The sequence below is a fragment of the Vigna radiata genome, chromosome 7, assembly GCF_000741045.1.
Source record: "Vigna radiata var. radiata cultivar VC1973A chromosome 7, Vradiata_ver6, whole genome shotgun sequence".
Classification (NCBI taxonomy): Eukaryota; Viridiplantae; Streptophyta; class Magnoliopsida; order Fabales; family Fabaceae; genus Vigna; species Vigna radiata.
In genome coordinates, this window is record NC_028357.1 from 42,707,766 (window position 1) to 42,724,821 (window position 17,056).

A 17,056-nucleotide genomic window follows, 5' to 3' on the forward strand; every position below is an offset into this window, starting at 1 on the left:
ATCCAAATATTATTTCTAAAACTAAAAATATTATAATTAAAATATAAATAAAAAAGTTTTCTAATAAGTTTCTAAGAATGAAGTCATGAATACATTAACGGATTCCTTAATCCTAATTTTTAAAATTTTATCCATAAACTAGAGACAAAATTATTCTACTGTTTTATGAATAAACCTTATTATCTGGTCAAACTAATTTTTCATCTATTTCTCAGAACATAAATTTTGTTTGTCAAATCAAATTAAAACCACGATTCATGTTTTGACTTAACAAAAATAGATCAAACTAGAGAAGCGTTTGACTATTAAATTCTTATACGTACTAATTTTTTTGCTTTTATTTACTTTAAAAGTCATACTAATAATCTTGTAAATAATTGACAATATAAAAAAAATTGTTACAAAATTTTATAAGGAAAATTAAATTAAAATAAATTCAAATTTAAATTTAGTTTTGAAAATTGTGTTTTACACTTTCACTTAATTAAAAGTAACTTTAAGAGCATCATAAACCTTATGTTATTTATAGATAAGTTATTTTGCTACCATAAAGTTTCATAAATTATAACTTATATTAACTTTCTAATCATGGTTTCTTTTTCATTTTAATGCATAATTTTGTGTTTGCGTAAAAGATAATTTTGTTGTTATATTCAGACGAAATTAATTATTTTGAAATTACTTTCCATAAACATATCTGCACACACAAAATTAATATTGTTAGTAATTTATAGTTGATGTTTTTATCTATTAAAGAAATGGAAATGAGAATTTAATAATTTAATGTTAAAGGTAGAGTTGAACGTTTTGATTTCATGAGCAGGAAGCAAAGCAACGGAGATCGGAAGGGAAGATCAAAGGAAAACCATAACGCACCAGAAGACGTTTCAGCGTAAAAATAGTGGAGTGGGTGGTGTCACGGTGTGGATCGAAATCAGAGTGGAGAGAAGTGAATTATGCTGGCGAGTCCGAGAGCACCACCAACAGTAACTGCCCAGCCGCAAGAGTCATGGGAATCAATGCTCCCAGGCCCACCCAGCCGCAACAACTTTGGATCCGCAGATCTGAGCCCGCACGGCCTCTTGGCATTCCCCTCCGGCAGCTCCATCTCCATCGTTGACACCCTTTCCATGCAGTTACTCACCTCCTTCCCCATCCCTCCCCCGCCTTCATCCGTCGCTCCATTCGTCACCGCCCTCCGCTGGTCACCCCTCCCTCTCAGCCGTCACCTTCTCTCCTCTGAGCCCTCCTCCAACCACCTCCTCCTCGCCGCCGCAGACCGGCAGGGCCGCATTGCGCTCCTGGATTTCCGCCTCAAGTCCGCCATCCTCTGGTTCGACACCGGCTCTAAACAAGGAGTCCAAGACTTGTGTTGGGTCCAGGCACGCCCCGATTCATACCTTCTCGCTGCTATTAACGGACCGTCCACTCTCTCCCTCTACAACGCCTCCACCGGACGCTGCGTTTGGAAATACGACGCGTCTCCCGAGTACTTCTCCTGCATTCGGCGCGATCCCTTCGATTCGCGCCGCATCTGCGCCGTCGGACTCCGAGGCTTTCTGCTGTCTATCGTTCTCCTCGGAGACACCGACGATGCCGTAGTCATCAAGGAGCTTCAGATTACGATCGACTCAAGCGAATTTGTTAAGCTCGAGAGAGACGCCACATCCGGATCGTCCGCCTCTGCCATCGTGTCGCCTGCGGCGGCGGCGTTTCCTACCTACGTTGCGAGGTTGGCGTTCTCCCAGCAGTGGAGGCACATTCTGTTCGTCACGTTTCCGAGGGAGTTAGTTGTGTTTGACTTGGAGTATGAGACGGTGGTTTTTTCCACCACGTTGCCGCGGGGTTGCGGCAAGTTTCTGGACGTGTTGCCTGATCCGAGTAACGAGTGGATCTACTGTGCTCATCTTGATGGCAAGCTCAGCACGTGGAGGAGGAAAACGTGAGCATTTTTCGTCTTCAATTAATTATTTTACCTTTCCTCCGAACTCGGATGAGTATATATGTAAGTGAAATCACGCATTGGCAAAAACACTGATTAGTAAGTTTACGTGTGTTGGTGGTAGCAAGAGAGTAACAGAAACGTGCTTTGGCAAGACGTATATACTGGCTATTCGTTTGAAATAAGATTGCAAATCTTGTATCGCAAGTTTTGTTTTAACTTTGGTTGTTGTAAGTGTGAAGAATCCTTTATTCTATGTGTTTGAGATAACTGCATGGAGATGCTGCCATTTGTAATGATATTCTCATTTTTTGAAGCTGTTCCTCCCTGTCCATGAGATCTCAAAGTGAGGTGGTCAAATGATCAGGGGTGATCATGAGATTTTGATGATAACTTCCTTTATTGGCACTACAGGCCTATTGTTTTTCTACTTGTAATTTGCTGTTTTAGTTTTCAGACTGGAATAAGTCTATTAATCATTGTTACAAGCAACTGTATATAATCAACTTTGAACTGCTTCAGTAAAATATTGTGTTTGCTCTGTTATAAGAGATTTGTGATCCTCAAATTTATAATCATCATTAGGGTTTGAAGAAATTTATGATATTTTTTATTTATGGCTTTTTTCCCTCTCTCTTGAGCTATTTTTCAGTTTCTAAGCTAAGCTGTAAAACAGGTTTTCCAATATAACTTTATCAAAATAGTGTTACATTTTTTTTTTCTGAAACTAAGAGATATACTTATCTGCTTGTTGTCACAGTGGGGAACAGGCACATTCTATGTACTCATTGGAAGAGTTGATGCCCTCAGTCGGTACCTCTGTCCCTTCTCCTTCAATACTCTCTGTCCTTTTGTGCCAATCAGATTCGACATTTCAGAACATTGACAAGAATTATTCTGATGTACCTAGTTCTCCTTACCTTCGCGAGGATTTTGATAATCCTTTTGATTTTTGTTATGAGTCTAATATTGTTTCTAAGATACATTTGATCTCCATTTCTGATGATGGAAAAATTTGGAACTGGCTCTTGGCTGCTGAAGGGCTTGCAGACACCCAAAAGGAGGATAAGAAGTTAGATTTGGTCAATGATGACCATAAAGTATCGCATCGTGGGGCCAACTCTAATACCTTAGCATCTTCTGTGGGTGGACGTGACCTACATGTAGGCAGGCAACGGGAGGGTTGCAACAATAATAGAAGCCATTTGCAGAGCTCAATCTCCGACCAGGAGGAATTTTCAATGAAGGCAAGTTCATACTTACAGACTTGCTTTGCTTTGTTATGTACAGTACATTGGTGATTAGTGGTTCATAACATGAAATGAAGTATTGAAGTTTCAAAATTTTAGTAATAATGCGGCAAAATTACTTTGTTATTCTGGATAAAAAGGGGATCAGCCAAAATTTATTGATTCTTGATATATTCTTATGTGTCTGTAGTGATAATTTGTAGGTAAGCTTATTAGGCTGTTTAGTATTATAATATAATAATACAACCATTGCAACTTTGAAAGATTGTGATGGAACAATTGTGTTTAGACAAGGTAAAATGCATGTATTTTACATTCTTCATTAGCTTTACACTTTTATGGGATAGAAAAGTTCTTATGGCTTCGCATTGATGCTCAGACAATGACTCTTTCAAGGGAACCTTCATATCTGATGTGTCGGTAGGTGTAGGCTTCCCCTCTTACACTGATGAGAAGTCTTTCTGAGGAGGATAACTTATTTTATTTTCCTTGCTATACACCTTTCCTTCTCTCTCTAATTTTCCTTGTGTCTTGGTTGGAGTTTGTGTACTATAGGTCATCTGCAAGAGCCATATCTAGTTGATGACATAGAGCTGAATTAGAGGAGTGATGATGTACTATATAAAATTTCTTACATTAAATACATAGCTTGAAGCAATGGGAATATGTGGAAGTCCATATGTCAGAAGGTGCACAAAACTCTTCGGGTGTTTTGAATGGTGGTATGTAAAATGAAACTAAAAAAGAAATAAGAAAAGCTAGCGTACCCGATGCTGAAGGCTCTTTGGAATGTGAAGGTATGGAGGATAACTGAATATAACATGCAGCCTTATCCTTGCATGTGCAGTAGCTGTTTCTGCATTTAAACCCATCAAAAATAAAACTGAAGATGGATATACTGACAACCCCTTTGATGATGTTGGATCTGCTACTAAAATGGTATAGGGTGGCTGGAGGTTTCGGGTGGTGTATATTTTATTAGGATACTAGTCAAACAACGGGGCATAATGTGTGAGATTAGATATCTCCACCAGTCTACCATAGCTTCCCAGACAATATTCTTGGAGGTAGTCTATCTAACTGCGTGGAGGAAGAAGCAGTTCTTTTTTTTGAGTTTAATAAGCTCCTGAAGTAGCTCAAGAAGTAACTTTTATGACCCATGGTTTTTGTTGGAAGTCCTATATCGACTAGAGATAAGACCAATTTATAGTATATAAATAGATACAAATTTCACTTTACAAGTCGGTTTTGTGGAGTTGAATTAGACTTAAAGTCCACTTCTTAACAATTTTTTGAACATAAAATATGGTAATGCAACAGTTGTGATTTCCTTATGTTTGACCATTTGATTCTATTCTACTTAAATATCATTTAACATTTGATCAAGCAAATCTGTCAAGCATTGATTAGGACTGGGCATAGTTAACTTAAAAAACTAAAATTATAGTTTATCTGTACTTTTTTAAACTTAAAAAACTGAAACTACTTTTACTAAAAACTAAATATACTTATTAATAGTTCAGTTTAAAATTACTGAACTTATTTTATTTTGAGTACAGTTAACTATAGTTAATTGTGGGTTCAGTTTTCCAATTCCTTTCTCAGTCACAATTAGGTTTTCCTGGTTCTTTTCTCCATCACAATTTTCTTCGGACCTTTTCAAGCTCTTGTCCTTTATGGAATCTTCCACCAATGGTGTTGCCGTTGTGATGGCCAAAGGTGGGAGTCAAATGTTGTGCTTGAGAGAACATGTGCTGGTCTTGGCTTCTATGGGTTTCTCTACCGAGAGCCCCACTGGCCTGAGGGGTTGCGAGTGTGAAGAGCTGTCTTTGCGGGTGAAAGTAGAACATGGCAAATCCAACCTCTGCATGCTCATGGAAGGTCGCGAAAAATGCCAGGCTTGAAATGGTGCTGGTGCTTCGCACCTTAATCTGTGGCTTGGTGACAACAATGTCGAACTAGAACACCCAGCCAACATCGTCTATGCTTTTTGGAAGGCCTGTTGTTTCACTAACCCCAATGCCGCTGCTTCTCTTTCCCTTCCCTTTCTCTTTATCTAGTAATATTTCACAAAACAGTTTACTGAACTGTATCCAGATAACTGAACTAAAAAGTAGTTCAGCTCATTTTATTTGAACTATTTTTTAGTTCAGTCCAGTTTATTTGAACTACTTTAGAGTTAATTGTAATGAATTTATAGTTTGGTGCAAACAGTGCAGTTTGTCCACCCCTAACATTAATGTTGATGAATCTGGGGAAAAAAGCTGGAAAGAAATTCCAATTCTTCAAATATTCCTACCATCTACTATATGTGGTCTGGAAGATTTCTATTTAACAATAGAAGCTCGAGATTGAGTTTTCTTTTCAATTGGAGGATAACTAATGTAAGGCCGGTTCATTGATACTTATACACCAATTCTTGACTTTACACTCCTTTTGAGAAATGTTGGGGTTATTTTAGGTAATTTGAAGTTGCCTACACTATATAGTCAAATTAGGTGTTCCGATGGGCTATAATAGCTGCACAATAGCCTAATATATTTTTATCTACATATCATATGCATGCAAAGAATAATAAAAAAAGTTAAAGTGTAGAAGACATTTTTTATGGGCTGTATTAAATTATGTTTGTATTAATTATCAAATGTTGATACATGTGGGAAACAATAATGCAAGAATATGGTAGGAAAAAAGTTATGTTTTATATAGTTGTTATATAATTATTATATGAAGTAACTATTTTTAAAACTTGGGCTGAGTGGGGCTGGGTGAGCTAATTGTTGGTGTGCATCTGAATTGAATTGGTGTAAGTCCGCTGGTAGCCAAATTAGGTGTCACAATGGGGCTATAATAGCTGCACCATAGCCTTATATATTTTTATTTACATATCATATGCATGCAAAAAATGATAAAAAAAAAGTTGAAGTGTAGCAGACATTTATTATGAGCTGTATTAAATTATGTATATATTAATTATCAAATATTGATACATACAAGAAACGATAATGCAAGAATATGGTAGGAAAAAGTTATATTTTATGTATGTTTTCTTTTTATATAATTATGGATAAATGTTTAGCACAATAAATATGGTAGGAAAAAGTACTGATATATTTTATATTTAGTAAAATAAAAAAAAATACAGTTTTACTACAAAAATACTGTCTCAGTTATGAATTCCATTCCTAGGATATCGTTGTTTTTTTTGTTATCTCCAAAATTTCAACCTAATGTATTCTAGGGCAACTGTTCTGGATCAAGTTTGGGTACCACCGAGAAGTACATTAAACATGATAGGCAATTACAGTTCTATAATGACATCAGTGAACAATGGTACAGTACCTTCAATTTTGCATCTAGTTGAAGAGGAATCAATTTCTGCACCGAGTGGGACACACTGTAAATATTAATCTTGGTGCATAACCATTCTTCCCATTGTACTCTGTCTCCCAAGAAAATAAAGAAGCCATAGAAAGATGCAAAATATAATATTAGGTCAAATTGTAATTAAGTTCCTGTCATCATTTATCCTTCATTGGAAGTAAACATTTCATTAATGGAATCCTTTTGGGAGGGCGATAGTAGGGTCAAATTTTCCAAACCTATGGTTGGAGTTCTTATTGCTTGACTTATGACTTACATTTCATGTATAATCTGAATCCCGACTTTTATTTGCTGATAAACAGCATCTAAGTGCGAAATAACACCTATTCGGATTTCCTGTTTTTGTTTCAATATTGAGTTGACTAAATCTGCCAGGCTTCACTTTTTTTCATATTTTCTAATGCAGATTAGCTTAGTTGGACAGCTTCAGCTTCTTTCCTCAACAGTGACTATGCTGGCAGTACCTACCCCTTCTCTTACAGCCACCCTGGCCCGTTAGTTTATCTTCCCACCAATTTGTAAATTTGTTTGAAACTTTAAATATAGTGGTTATTATACATACATGTTTCCTGTGTTGATTAACGAAATAACGTTATGTGAAGGTGGAGGAAATAATCCAGCAGCAGCTGTTCCCCTGGTTGCTTTGGGAACCCAAAGTGGGACAATAGATGTTGTTGATGTTTCAGCCAATGCTGTTGCTTCAAGTTTATCTGTTCATAATGGTACTGTTAGGGGACTACGATGGTTGGGAAATTCCAGGCTGGTTTCATTTTCTTATACTCTGGTATAAATTCAGTACTTATGTCTGAACAGATTTTTCTTTATTTTAATTGCTGCATAGTTTCATTCTTTCTATTGCGGTTATTTATTTTTGTATTTATTTTTAGACCTTATCTTCCTGTGAGATAAGCTTAATGATTTGATCTTACTGCTTAATGCCTCCTTCAATTTAGAATTTCATAGAGGTTTTTTTGGTTGTTGACCAATTGTTATGCCCATTCCTTTGGACTCAGGCTAATGAAAAATCTGGAGGATATATTAACAAGGTAGTTGTTACCTGCCTTCGAAGCGGCCTTAACAGGATGGTCCGAGTTATGCAAAAGCCAGAACGCACACCTATTAGAGCTTTGAGAACATCTTCATCTGGAAGGTGAATCTCGAAGCTAAAATTTTGTTATTATTTACTTTGCTGTCTTTGCTGTTTAGTTTCTGAATCATCTTTTGCTTGCAAGCTTTTCTGTTCTATTTTATATCTTGGAATAATAATATTGACAACTTTCTACTAGGAATATGGAATTTAGTAATTTTATAAACGATAGAGTTTGTATGGAACCATACTTTGTTGAGGCATAATATATGCTTCGTTTGTGTATCTCAGCTTTGAGATCTTAGTATATGTTACACCTCCCTGGCTGATTGTGCAAAATGGTGTCCTACAGAATGTTTTAATCCTTGCTGTTGATGGGGTTGTTGGGACTGGCTCAAAACTTATCTTTTGTTGCTCAAATGCTGATATCTTTGTTGGTGTTAGTGAACAGTTTTGGTGTTTAAATTTTTTTAAGAAAAGGTTTGCTTTCATTGATGTCCTTTTTGTTTTTCACATCCAGCATTTTGATTGATTGTAACTGGTTTGTGAAGATTTTCTATCCATCAAATATTCTAAAATTTCTGTTTGATAGCAAAAGAAACAAGTTCCCCCCACCCTTCCTCTTTTTGAAGGGGGGATCTATGCCAGAAGTATTAATTCGATTTTATCAAACTCTTGTACTAAATGTTTATATTTGCTTTCCATCCTGGATCTGTTATCTCTTTCCACCTTGTATTAACATATAGATTTGTGATTACATCATGGCTTTCAATAGTTGGATATCCTTATTATTTCAGGTATCTTCTAATTTTGTTTCGTGATGCACCTGTGGAAGTTTGGGCAATGACTAAAAATCCCCTCATGGTAAGTTGGTTTATGTACTTGAAGTCCCTGTGCTTTTGCTCTCTTCTAACCTGCTTTTTCCACCATTATCTCCCCTTCTTTTACTGGAAATGTCTTTTCCCCTTGATATATAAAGGAAAAAATTATTAAGAAGGAAGATAGAGATAACAAAAGCTAGAGGTAAGAAATTATGATAACTATGCCATGAAAGAGGATGGCTAAATCACAAAACATGTAAAACAGCTCATCAATCTCACTAAAGATCTACAAAAGACCCATTCCCTAGAAAGACCATTAGCAAACAGCAAGAAGCTAAATAACACTCAAATGAACTTGATAGGAAACAATCGCCAAATAAAAAATCTAGCATTTCTTTCCAACCAGATACACCAAAAATCTGCAAATTGAAAATTTTGCCAACGCCCTTTATCATCTGTATTACTTCCAAAGCCTCTTAAAATTAACTCAATGGAACTTCTGAAGATCCTTGGTGCAAACCTATTCACTGCTAAAAAAACAATAATTTATTCCGCAGAATGGAAAAACTACTGAGCAACGCAAAAACAAATGAGTTATTTTCAGAATTTGACTGCATATAACACAATAATTAGGATTCCTGAATTTGAAGTAAAACATTGGTAATATTCCTGGAGATCTACATACCTTCTTGAAGATCTACATCTTCCTCCTAATATTCCTGTTATGAATGCACGCATAACTTGGTTATCATGAATTAATTTCCTGTTTTCTTTATTTCAAAGCCCTGCTTTTCGGAGTGTTTTCCTTTTAAATTAGGAAGGTTAATTTGGACTCTTCCAAATTCTACATTTTCCTTTGTTCTTTATCTGTAGAATAGTTATTTTCGTTGACACTACATTTTCTCTATCTAGATATTTATAATGCTTGCTCTATCTATGTAGCTTAGATCATTAGCTCTTCCATTTACTGTACTGGAATGGACTCTTCCAACAGTTTCACGTCCTTCTAAAGATCAAACATCTGGAACATCAGATGAAGCATCTAACCTCTCCAAAACTTCCTCTTCTGATTCCAGTAAGTTATTTGCTTGAAGTTCCTAGATATTATCAGCATAGCTGCTAATATAGAATTAATGATTCCTTTCTTTTTTGTGCATGATTAAAGTAGCTTATGACTTATGAGTGATGTTGATTTCCTTCAGCAGAGGGTTCAAGTACTGAGGAATCTCAGGATGACGTGTCTGAAAGTTTTGCATTTGCTTTGGTGAATGGGGCACTTGGAGTTTTTGAAGTGCAAGGTCGAAGAGTTCGTGATTTCCGGTGTGAACTTGTTCAATACTGAAAAAAAGTTTATTGCTGCAGTGGTGTTGCTTTAAATGATATATGGGGCCGTTTAATATGCATTGTTCATTATTTAATCATTGTCAAAGCACATTTAACTTTCCTTGTTTTGTCATTCTTTTTGGCAGGTCTTACTTATTAGTAGTTGATCTTTGTTATAATCTATTAATTTTTAGTGCTTTTTCTTTACTTCAGAATAGTAGTCATTAGTGTGCTATAGTGGGGTAGCGATGTCAAGGGGGGCTAGGCAGCTACAGGATTCAAAGAGCAAAGCGATTTTCAATAGCAGCCCTTGTGGAGGCAAAAGTTGTTTTTTGCACACTAGTGCTGCCACTTATATAAAAGTTTTGAAAACCCATTTTTAGCCATTAAACAATGTCAATAAGGTTTTTGTGGGTAGTCTATTGCTTTCTTGCTTTAAAAACTCTGTAGAATTTGAAACCCTTCTTCCTTGGCCATTCTTACAACTAGTTACCTCTATTTTGACGACCCTTTTTCCTTTACACTTCACAGACCTATTTTTTACTGTGTTCAGCTCTCTCTTCTTTTCCAACTCATATTTTTATAATTTTATCAATTTTCTGGTGTTCCTTTTCTATTAGTTGAACATAGTTTATCAGTTCTTTAAGTTTATTACTTTGTTCTTAGCTTGATGGTCATTGAGAGTGTAAATTGTGACATGACTTATTATTTATCATAAATTTCTTTAATTTAGGGTTTTTCTTTTAGACTGTTTGTATTACAGTATAAATTGTTGTATTATAAGTTATAATAGTAAAATAGTGAGAACCTGGTTTTGCTATCCTGCTATAGTGTTTTTAGAGCTGGCCGGTATGCCTGTTTCTGGGATTGATAGATATGCAATCCTTCCTTTATGCTCGTGTTCTCTGATTAAGTAACATTTTCCACAGACCAAAATGGCCTTCTTCTTCATTTGTATCATCGGAGGGATTGATAACAGCAATGGCCTACCGTACGCCTCATGTGGTATGCATCATTACTTCAGAATTCATTCTCTATATCTCTATTTAATTCAGTTTTGCTATAAATTGAATGAAGATTTTAACCAATTTAGTTTTATAGGTCATGGGAGACAGAACAGGGAGCATAAGATGGTGGGATGTGGTGACTGGACATTCTTCTGCATTCAACACTCACAGAGAAGGAATCCGGCGAATCAGATTTTCACCTTTTGTTCCAGGGGACCAGAGTCGGGGGCGAATTGCTGTTCTTTTTTATGATAATACTTTTTCTGTATTTGATTTGGTAAGATGGGAGTTCACATTTTTATTTCTGTTTTTATGGATCATTGGTGCAATTTAATTTTTCTTTCATGTTATATTTGGCATATATATTTGTACAGCTTTAGTTAATTTTTATGTAACATTGGTTTTTATGGTTAATTTTTATGTAACATTGGTTTTTACGGGGGATCGATTACTGATAAACTTAATATTATTATGTTGCTTAAATATGTTTTTAGTTTCTGATAAATTACCGAATTCTTTTGTTGGTCCCAAAAATGTTATCTAAATCACTTTATATCATTATTTAAAGCGATATTTAATATGCTTTAGGTAGAAAAAACAAAGTAAAAATTTTAAGGTCTCAAGCAAAATCTAATAATTTATTAGGGCCAAAAAGCTTGCTGGTTTTCATTTTTCATCAATCTTATCTGGGGCAGAAAAAATAAAGGTTGGAAAAAAAATTTCCCTTTTTGGAATGCTGGGAACATATATTGTAATTGTTTGATCATAAATCTCAACATGTTTTTTTTGTAGGATTCGCCAGACCCCTTGGCCAATTCACTTTTGCAACCCCAATTTCCTGGAACCCTTGTATTGGAACTAGATTGGTTGCCCTTGCGAACGGATAAGAATGATCCACTGGTATTGTGCATTGCTGGAGCAGATGGTAGCTTTCGTCTTGTTGAAATTAATGCGTAAGTGCCACAAATCACTCTCGAATAAGAAAATGAATTTCTTTGTATTGTTATTATTGCTATTATTGTTTTTTGTAATGGTGTTCTAGTGACATGTACTAACTTTTAGCAATTATGAAATTGTTCATTTTGACGTTTATAAATGTCTTGATCAAAAACTATGTTTAGATAAATGATGTTATGCCACCTACTTGTTGTATTTAAATTTGTCTGTATTCAATCTATCCATCTATGTTTTTGACTATGTAGGGAGACATATCTTGTAATGGCACGACAGGTGAGGGAGAGAGGAGTTAATCTAAGTCATATAATCACCCATGGATGGATAATTTTCAATTAATCTAATCTTATCCTCCATTTTAAATATATAGCCTGGTATCCGTCCTCTGTGCGTGCAACGTTTAAATATTTGTGTTCACATGCAGTGCAACAGTGAGGGACATTTAGTTCATTATATTTCTAACCTTTTGGAGTTTTAGTATTCTTTTCAAGGTGAATGAATCACCAAGTATTTGTCATCACCTAGATGAGAGCTAATAATAGTTGTCCCAATTTCAGGGGTTTTAAAAATGGACTGACTGTGATTTTCACGTCTTTTTCTGCAGAAATGATAAACGATCTGGTTATGCAGTCCACATCAGAAATACAAAGGAGAGATTCCGGTCAATGCCTATATGTTGTCCCATACTACTTCCTTCACCACATGCCCTGGTAGTGTACCGCAACTAAATTTACTGATTCTACGAAAGTTCTATACCCAACTCCCACAGTGAATGTCTGCATTTTATAGACAAAACACATTGTGAACACTAGATTTCATGTGCAATGATGGATATGAGAAGTAGCATGAAAATATTAAAGAATGAAATGGAAATGATTTCCTAGAAATTTTTTTGAATTTCTCATCTCATGGCAATGATATCTGTTTTCATTTAACATCAACGAGTTTTCTTACTGGAAAAAAAAAATTTGAATTGCATATTCGACTTTCCCTGAACTTAAGTTAACCATAGCCCACGTTTAGTCTATGTCTGTATAATTTACTCAAATGGGTTTTCTTTAACTCTTCTTGCAATACTTTGACTAGTTTTGTACAAATTAGGATTGCATTGGTCATCAGCTCTGTGATTTATTTATAGTACTACATTTTAATATGTATTAATGTTGCTACAGGCGTTGCGCATGATCTTACAATTGGGTGTTAAGCCTTCTTGGTTTAATACTTGTAGTACGACCATAGAAAAGAGGCCTCACTCACTTCCAGGAACTCCTACATCTACAGGGGATCTTCGCACATACATGATCAACATTCCACCTCTTGGCGACTCGGTGGTGCCGGAGATGCTTTTGAAAGTATTGGAACCATATAGAAAAGAAGGTATATATCTCTGTGGAGATTAATAATGAAAACTATTCTGTTTGCCATTTTTATACTTTTTGTGTTTTAAAAAGTTACCAATATGTCCATTTCTGAAGGTTGCATTCTTGACGATGAGAGAGCAAAGTTCTATGCAAGTATTGTGGATAAAGGTTGTGCTGCAAGGTTTGCTTTCGCAGCTACTATATTTGGTGAATCCTCAGAAGCTCTGTTTTGGCTACAGTTGCCTCGTGCACTTAAACATTTCATGAACAAGTTATTGAGAAAGCATCCAGCAAAAAATTCCACAGCGGCACCTATCTCTGATGTTGGTAATGAGACATCTCTACTATCTCGGATATCATCAAAAGGAAAACAGACAGAAGAAACAGGGAGAGATGTATTGGTATGATGTCTTACAGTTTCCTTTAAGTTGAGTGCCAGATTCTTTACCTGACTGTAGCTTTCTGGTTTGCAGAGTCGAGGGCAACTACGGTTAATGGCTTTTGACAGAGAAGAGCTGTGGAAAACTGCCAGTGATCGAATTTCTTGGCATGAAAAATTAGAAGGTGAAGAGGCTATTCAGAAACGTATTCATGAGTGAGTAAATTCATCATTTCTTCTTATTGATTTGTTGAGAATGTCAACATATGTCTTAGTGTGACATAATGTTAGAAGGTATTTTAGTTGTAGTCCAAATCCTTTGGTTTTTTAGGACTGCATAATTTGAAATTACAATATCCAAGATATTGAATTTGTGGTCCTTCATTCCACAAATTGGTGTCTTGTTCAAACAGAAAAGGTACTGCTGTGATAGAAACCACTGAAGTTTCTTTTCTTTTACTATTTTCAATGAGATTATACTCTAATTATAATACTTACATTTTGGTGCTACCAGGCTTGTGTCTGTTGGAAACCTAGAAGCCGCAGTTAGTTTGTCACTTTCTACACCTCCAGAGAGCTCTTACTTCTATGTCAACGCTCTTCGAGCTGTTGCTCTCTCTTCTGCTGTCTCAAGGTCTCTTCATGAACTTGCAGTGAAGGTGAGTATAACTGTGGCATGCATGTATTTAGACATCAAAATAGAAATTCTGATTAGTACCCAAGAAAATATTTGATATATTCAGTGTATCATAACATCTGATGTATTTTTTAGGTTGTTGCTGCCAACATGGTGAGGGCTGACAGGTCACTCTCTGGCACGCATCTTCTATGCGCTGTTGGAAGATATCAAGAAGCATGTTCTCAGGTCAGGCTACATTGATAATATTTTTTGTTTACTTTCCGTGCTTTATTAAATTCACCATCAAAGGGATACACATAATTTAAAAGGTCTCTAAGCTGGTTTCAGATTGGAAATTTTACCAACTTGTAAACAACAGCCCGGTTGCTTGATGGTATTATTTTTTGGTGATTTTCAAGGGCAATTTTAGTCATGAAAAATTAATTTTCTCCATTTAGATAATAACCAGATGCATGATAAATAATTGTATCTATCATTAAAAAAAATTACGGGGAAGAGCGGCTGCTGAATTTTAGTGTTAAGAAGTGAAACATCTTATTGTAAGGTAGTTCCTTTTCTGTGTGTACTATATCCTCTACTCAGTAGCACATCTGTCTGAATTCAGTGTAAAATAGTCAAGACAACAAATGGTTAAACTGTTAACATTTGAATGTAACAGATTTCCTTGCACTGCATTCTCTTTTAATATGAATAATTTATGGAAAATCATATAATGTTTGTTTAAGATATCTTAATGGATGCTTTTCAAAGTTGATGGATCACATTAACGACTGAAATCTGCAGAGGCCAACTTTCTTTGCGGCAGGAGCTGCTAAGCATGGTTCCAACATTAATTGAGGGGTTTTCTATCTTGTGCCTATAGACACGTGATAGGAAATAAAAAATAAAAGACTGAATCTTTTGTCAAGAAAGGATTTTCATTTTATGAAAAATGCAAAAAAATAGATCGATGAACTTCAAAAATAAACTCTTATTATGGAAGTTCAACTGAGGAAGCTTTCTGAAAATAGATCTTAATTAGAAATTCTGGATTTTTTGGAAAATTCAATGAATACTTAGATAGCTTTTGCAAATTAAAAATTAATAGTCAGGTTATCTCTATAATGGGCTTGATTTTCTAAGAGAAATGCAATGCCATATCTTATGCAGCTACAAGATGCTGGGTGCTGGACTGATGCTGCAACCTTGGCCGCTAGGCACTTGAAGGGGTCGGATTATGGAAGGTTCTTACTTGTTCATGATAACATAATATTTGTTCACATTAACTTCAGTATGGGACCAAGCACAACGTTGACTGACTGAATAACCTCCAATCCCAGGCTAAATGACAAAATTATCAATAGATAAATTTTGCAATAGTATTTATGATATCATACATACATCTCTAAGTATTCCGTTGTCTAATTTGGGGAAAAATCTGAATTCTCCCTCTAGGTTATTGATGACAGACAAGTGGAAATTTTTCTAGAACCATTTTAAATTTTACAAAAAAATTAACTTTTACATTCCAGTGGCTGCTGATTCCCCCATTCATATTAAAAATAGCATTTTAATTGAATATCATCATGACTAGAAGATCTTCCCTACGTTTTGTTATTCTTTCAGGGTGTTGCAAAGGTGGGCCGGACACGTGCTGCACACTGAACATAATATCTGGAGGTACCAGCGCTTTTCTTTATATAAATTTGACTTCTTGCTGGACTTTTCTGTTTTTGATCTCAAATGACCCGATACAGGGCCCTAATTTTGTATGTTGCTGCTGGTGCACTGCAAGAGGCTTTGGCTGCTCTTCGTGAGGCTCAGCTGCCTGACACAGCTGCAATGTTTATCCTTGCATGTCGTGAAACACATGCAGAAATAGTTTCTAACCTTGGTATTCCTGCCGAAGAATCAAGTTCATCAGTCAAGGATGACCTACTGGACTTGCGTGCTTTAGATCCAAAGAATGAAGATGTCATTGCAGTTGATGAATATTTTGGACAATATCAAAGAAAGTTGGTGCATCTATGCATGGATTCGCAGCCTTTCTCTGACTAAGTGTAGGAGGAGCTACCAAACTTGAGTGCTTTATGAAATGAATTCGATTTTCTCACTTATATTCATGGAAGAATTATTGGATTGATCAAAGCCATGAAAAGAAGTATTGGGCTGATTCCCATTCCAGTACCACCTGGAGCCTGCATTTTTTGTGTCAAAGGATGGATATTATTGCCTATGATGTTGTAAAAAGTGTGTATAATTGCGAGAGGGATGGCATACAGCGATAAGGAGTCTTGGAGGGAGGCGGATACCAGAGTCCCCTATGAAACACATTGCTATTAATTGCAATTAAAATGATTTACCTGAACTTTTTACTTAAAAATTGGAATTACACGGGGTAATTGGCCCCTTTTAGCTCTTATATATAGAATTTTGTAGGCAACAAATCATAAATTGTATTTGTATTTGATTAATAGGAGACTCAAAGGGTTGCATCTGCATCTGCATGCAACGTGAAAATAGTATGTTAATTCTATGAGAAAATATTTTGGCACACATTTATATTCATTTTACACATTATTTCTCATTTTTTTGTTATAAAATTCATCTTAGGTGTGTCAATTTAATATTACCTTAATTCTATTGTGTTGATTAATTGTTATAATCAATTTTTTACTGTTTGATGAGTTTACGTGCTTCTCTCATTTATTTTGCTTACCGACGCTAATATGCTACCAATGTTATGTTGCCTTTTGACAACAAAAAAGTATATTATACTAATAAAGGGTAAAGTATATATACGCTATTGCAAGAGGAGAGTTTTAGTTTGTTTAATTTAACAAGATTTTGTATAAATATGATAGGTTTACCGATTTGAAAAATCCAAAAGAAGCTGAGCTTGCATGATTATTTTTTTCTTCGGTTCAAA

At 35.5% G+C, this 17,056-nt stretch overlaps 1 protein-coding gene across 2 annotated transcripts; it reads left to right on the top strand.

Moving 5' to 3' along the window:
- Nucleotides 1–857: 857 nt before the first annotated feature.
- LOC106768355 (WD repeat-containing protein 11) lies at nucleotides 858–16,695 on the top strand. 2 transcript variants are annotated; one of them, XM_014653461.2, is made up of 20 exons: nucleotides 858–1,942; nucleotides 2,703–3,189; nucleotides 6,983–7,070; nucleotides 7,179–7,360; nucleotides 7,590–7,726; nucleotides 8,461–8,527; nucleotides 9,427–9,559; nucleotides 9,687–9,804; nucleotides 10,737–10,812; nucleotides 10,909–11,091; nucleotides 11,607–11,767; nucleotides 12,373–12,478; nucleotides 12,941–13,145; nucleotides 13,244–13,530; nucleotides 13,603–13,724; nucleotides 14,023–14,167; nucleotides 14,281–14,373; nucleotides 15,298–15,371; nucleotides 15,754–15,807; nucleotides 15,885–16,695. In XM_014653461.2, the coding sequence occupies exons 1-20, from the start codon at nucleotides 957–959 to the stop codon at nucleotides 16,183–16,185; spliced, it is 4,005 nt and encodes a 1,334-aa protein (XP_014508947.1). In that variant the 5' UTR covers nucleotides 858–956; the 3' UTR covers nucleotides 16,186–16,695. The 2 variants fall into 2 exon arrangements, with proteins under 2 accessions (XP_014508947.1, XP_014508948.1); XM_014653462.2 differs by having other exon boundaries at nucleotides 9,690–9,804.
- The last annotated feature ends 361 nt before the right edge of the window (nucleotides 16,696–17,056 follow it).

Bases quoted from the DNA above. Each gene is read 5' to 3' on its own strand.
- LOC106768355 (XM_014653461.2), top strand. From the start codon at position 957: ATGCTGGCGAGTCCGAGAGCACCACCAACAGTAACTGCCCAGCCGCAA. The intron at 7,361-7,589 runs GTATAAATTCAG...CTTTGGACTCAG, and splicing joins TTTCATTTTCTTATACTCTG to GCTAATGAAAAATCTGGAGG. The intron at 12,479-12,940 runs GTAGTGTACCGC...ATGTTGCTACAG, and splicing joins TTCCTTCACCACATGCCCTG to GCGTTGCGCATGATCTTACA.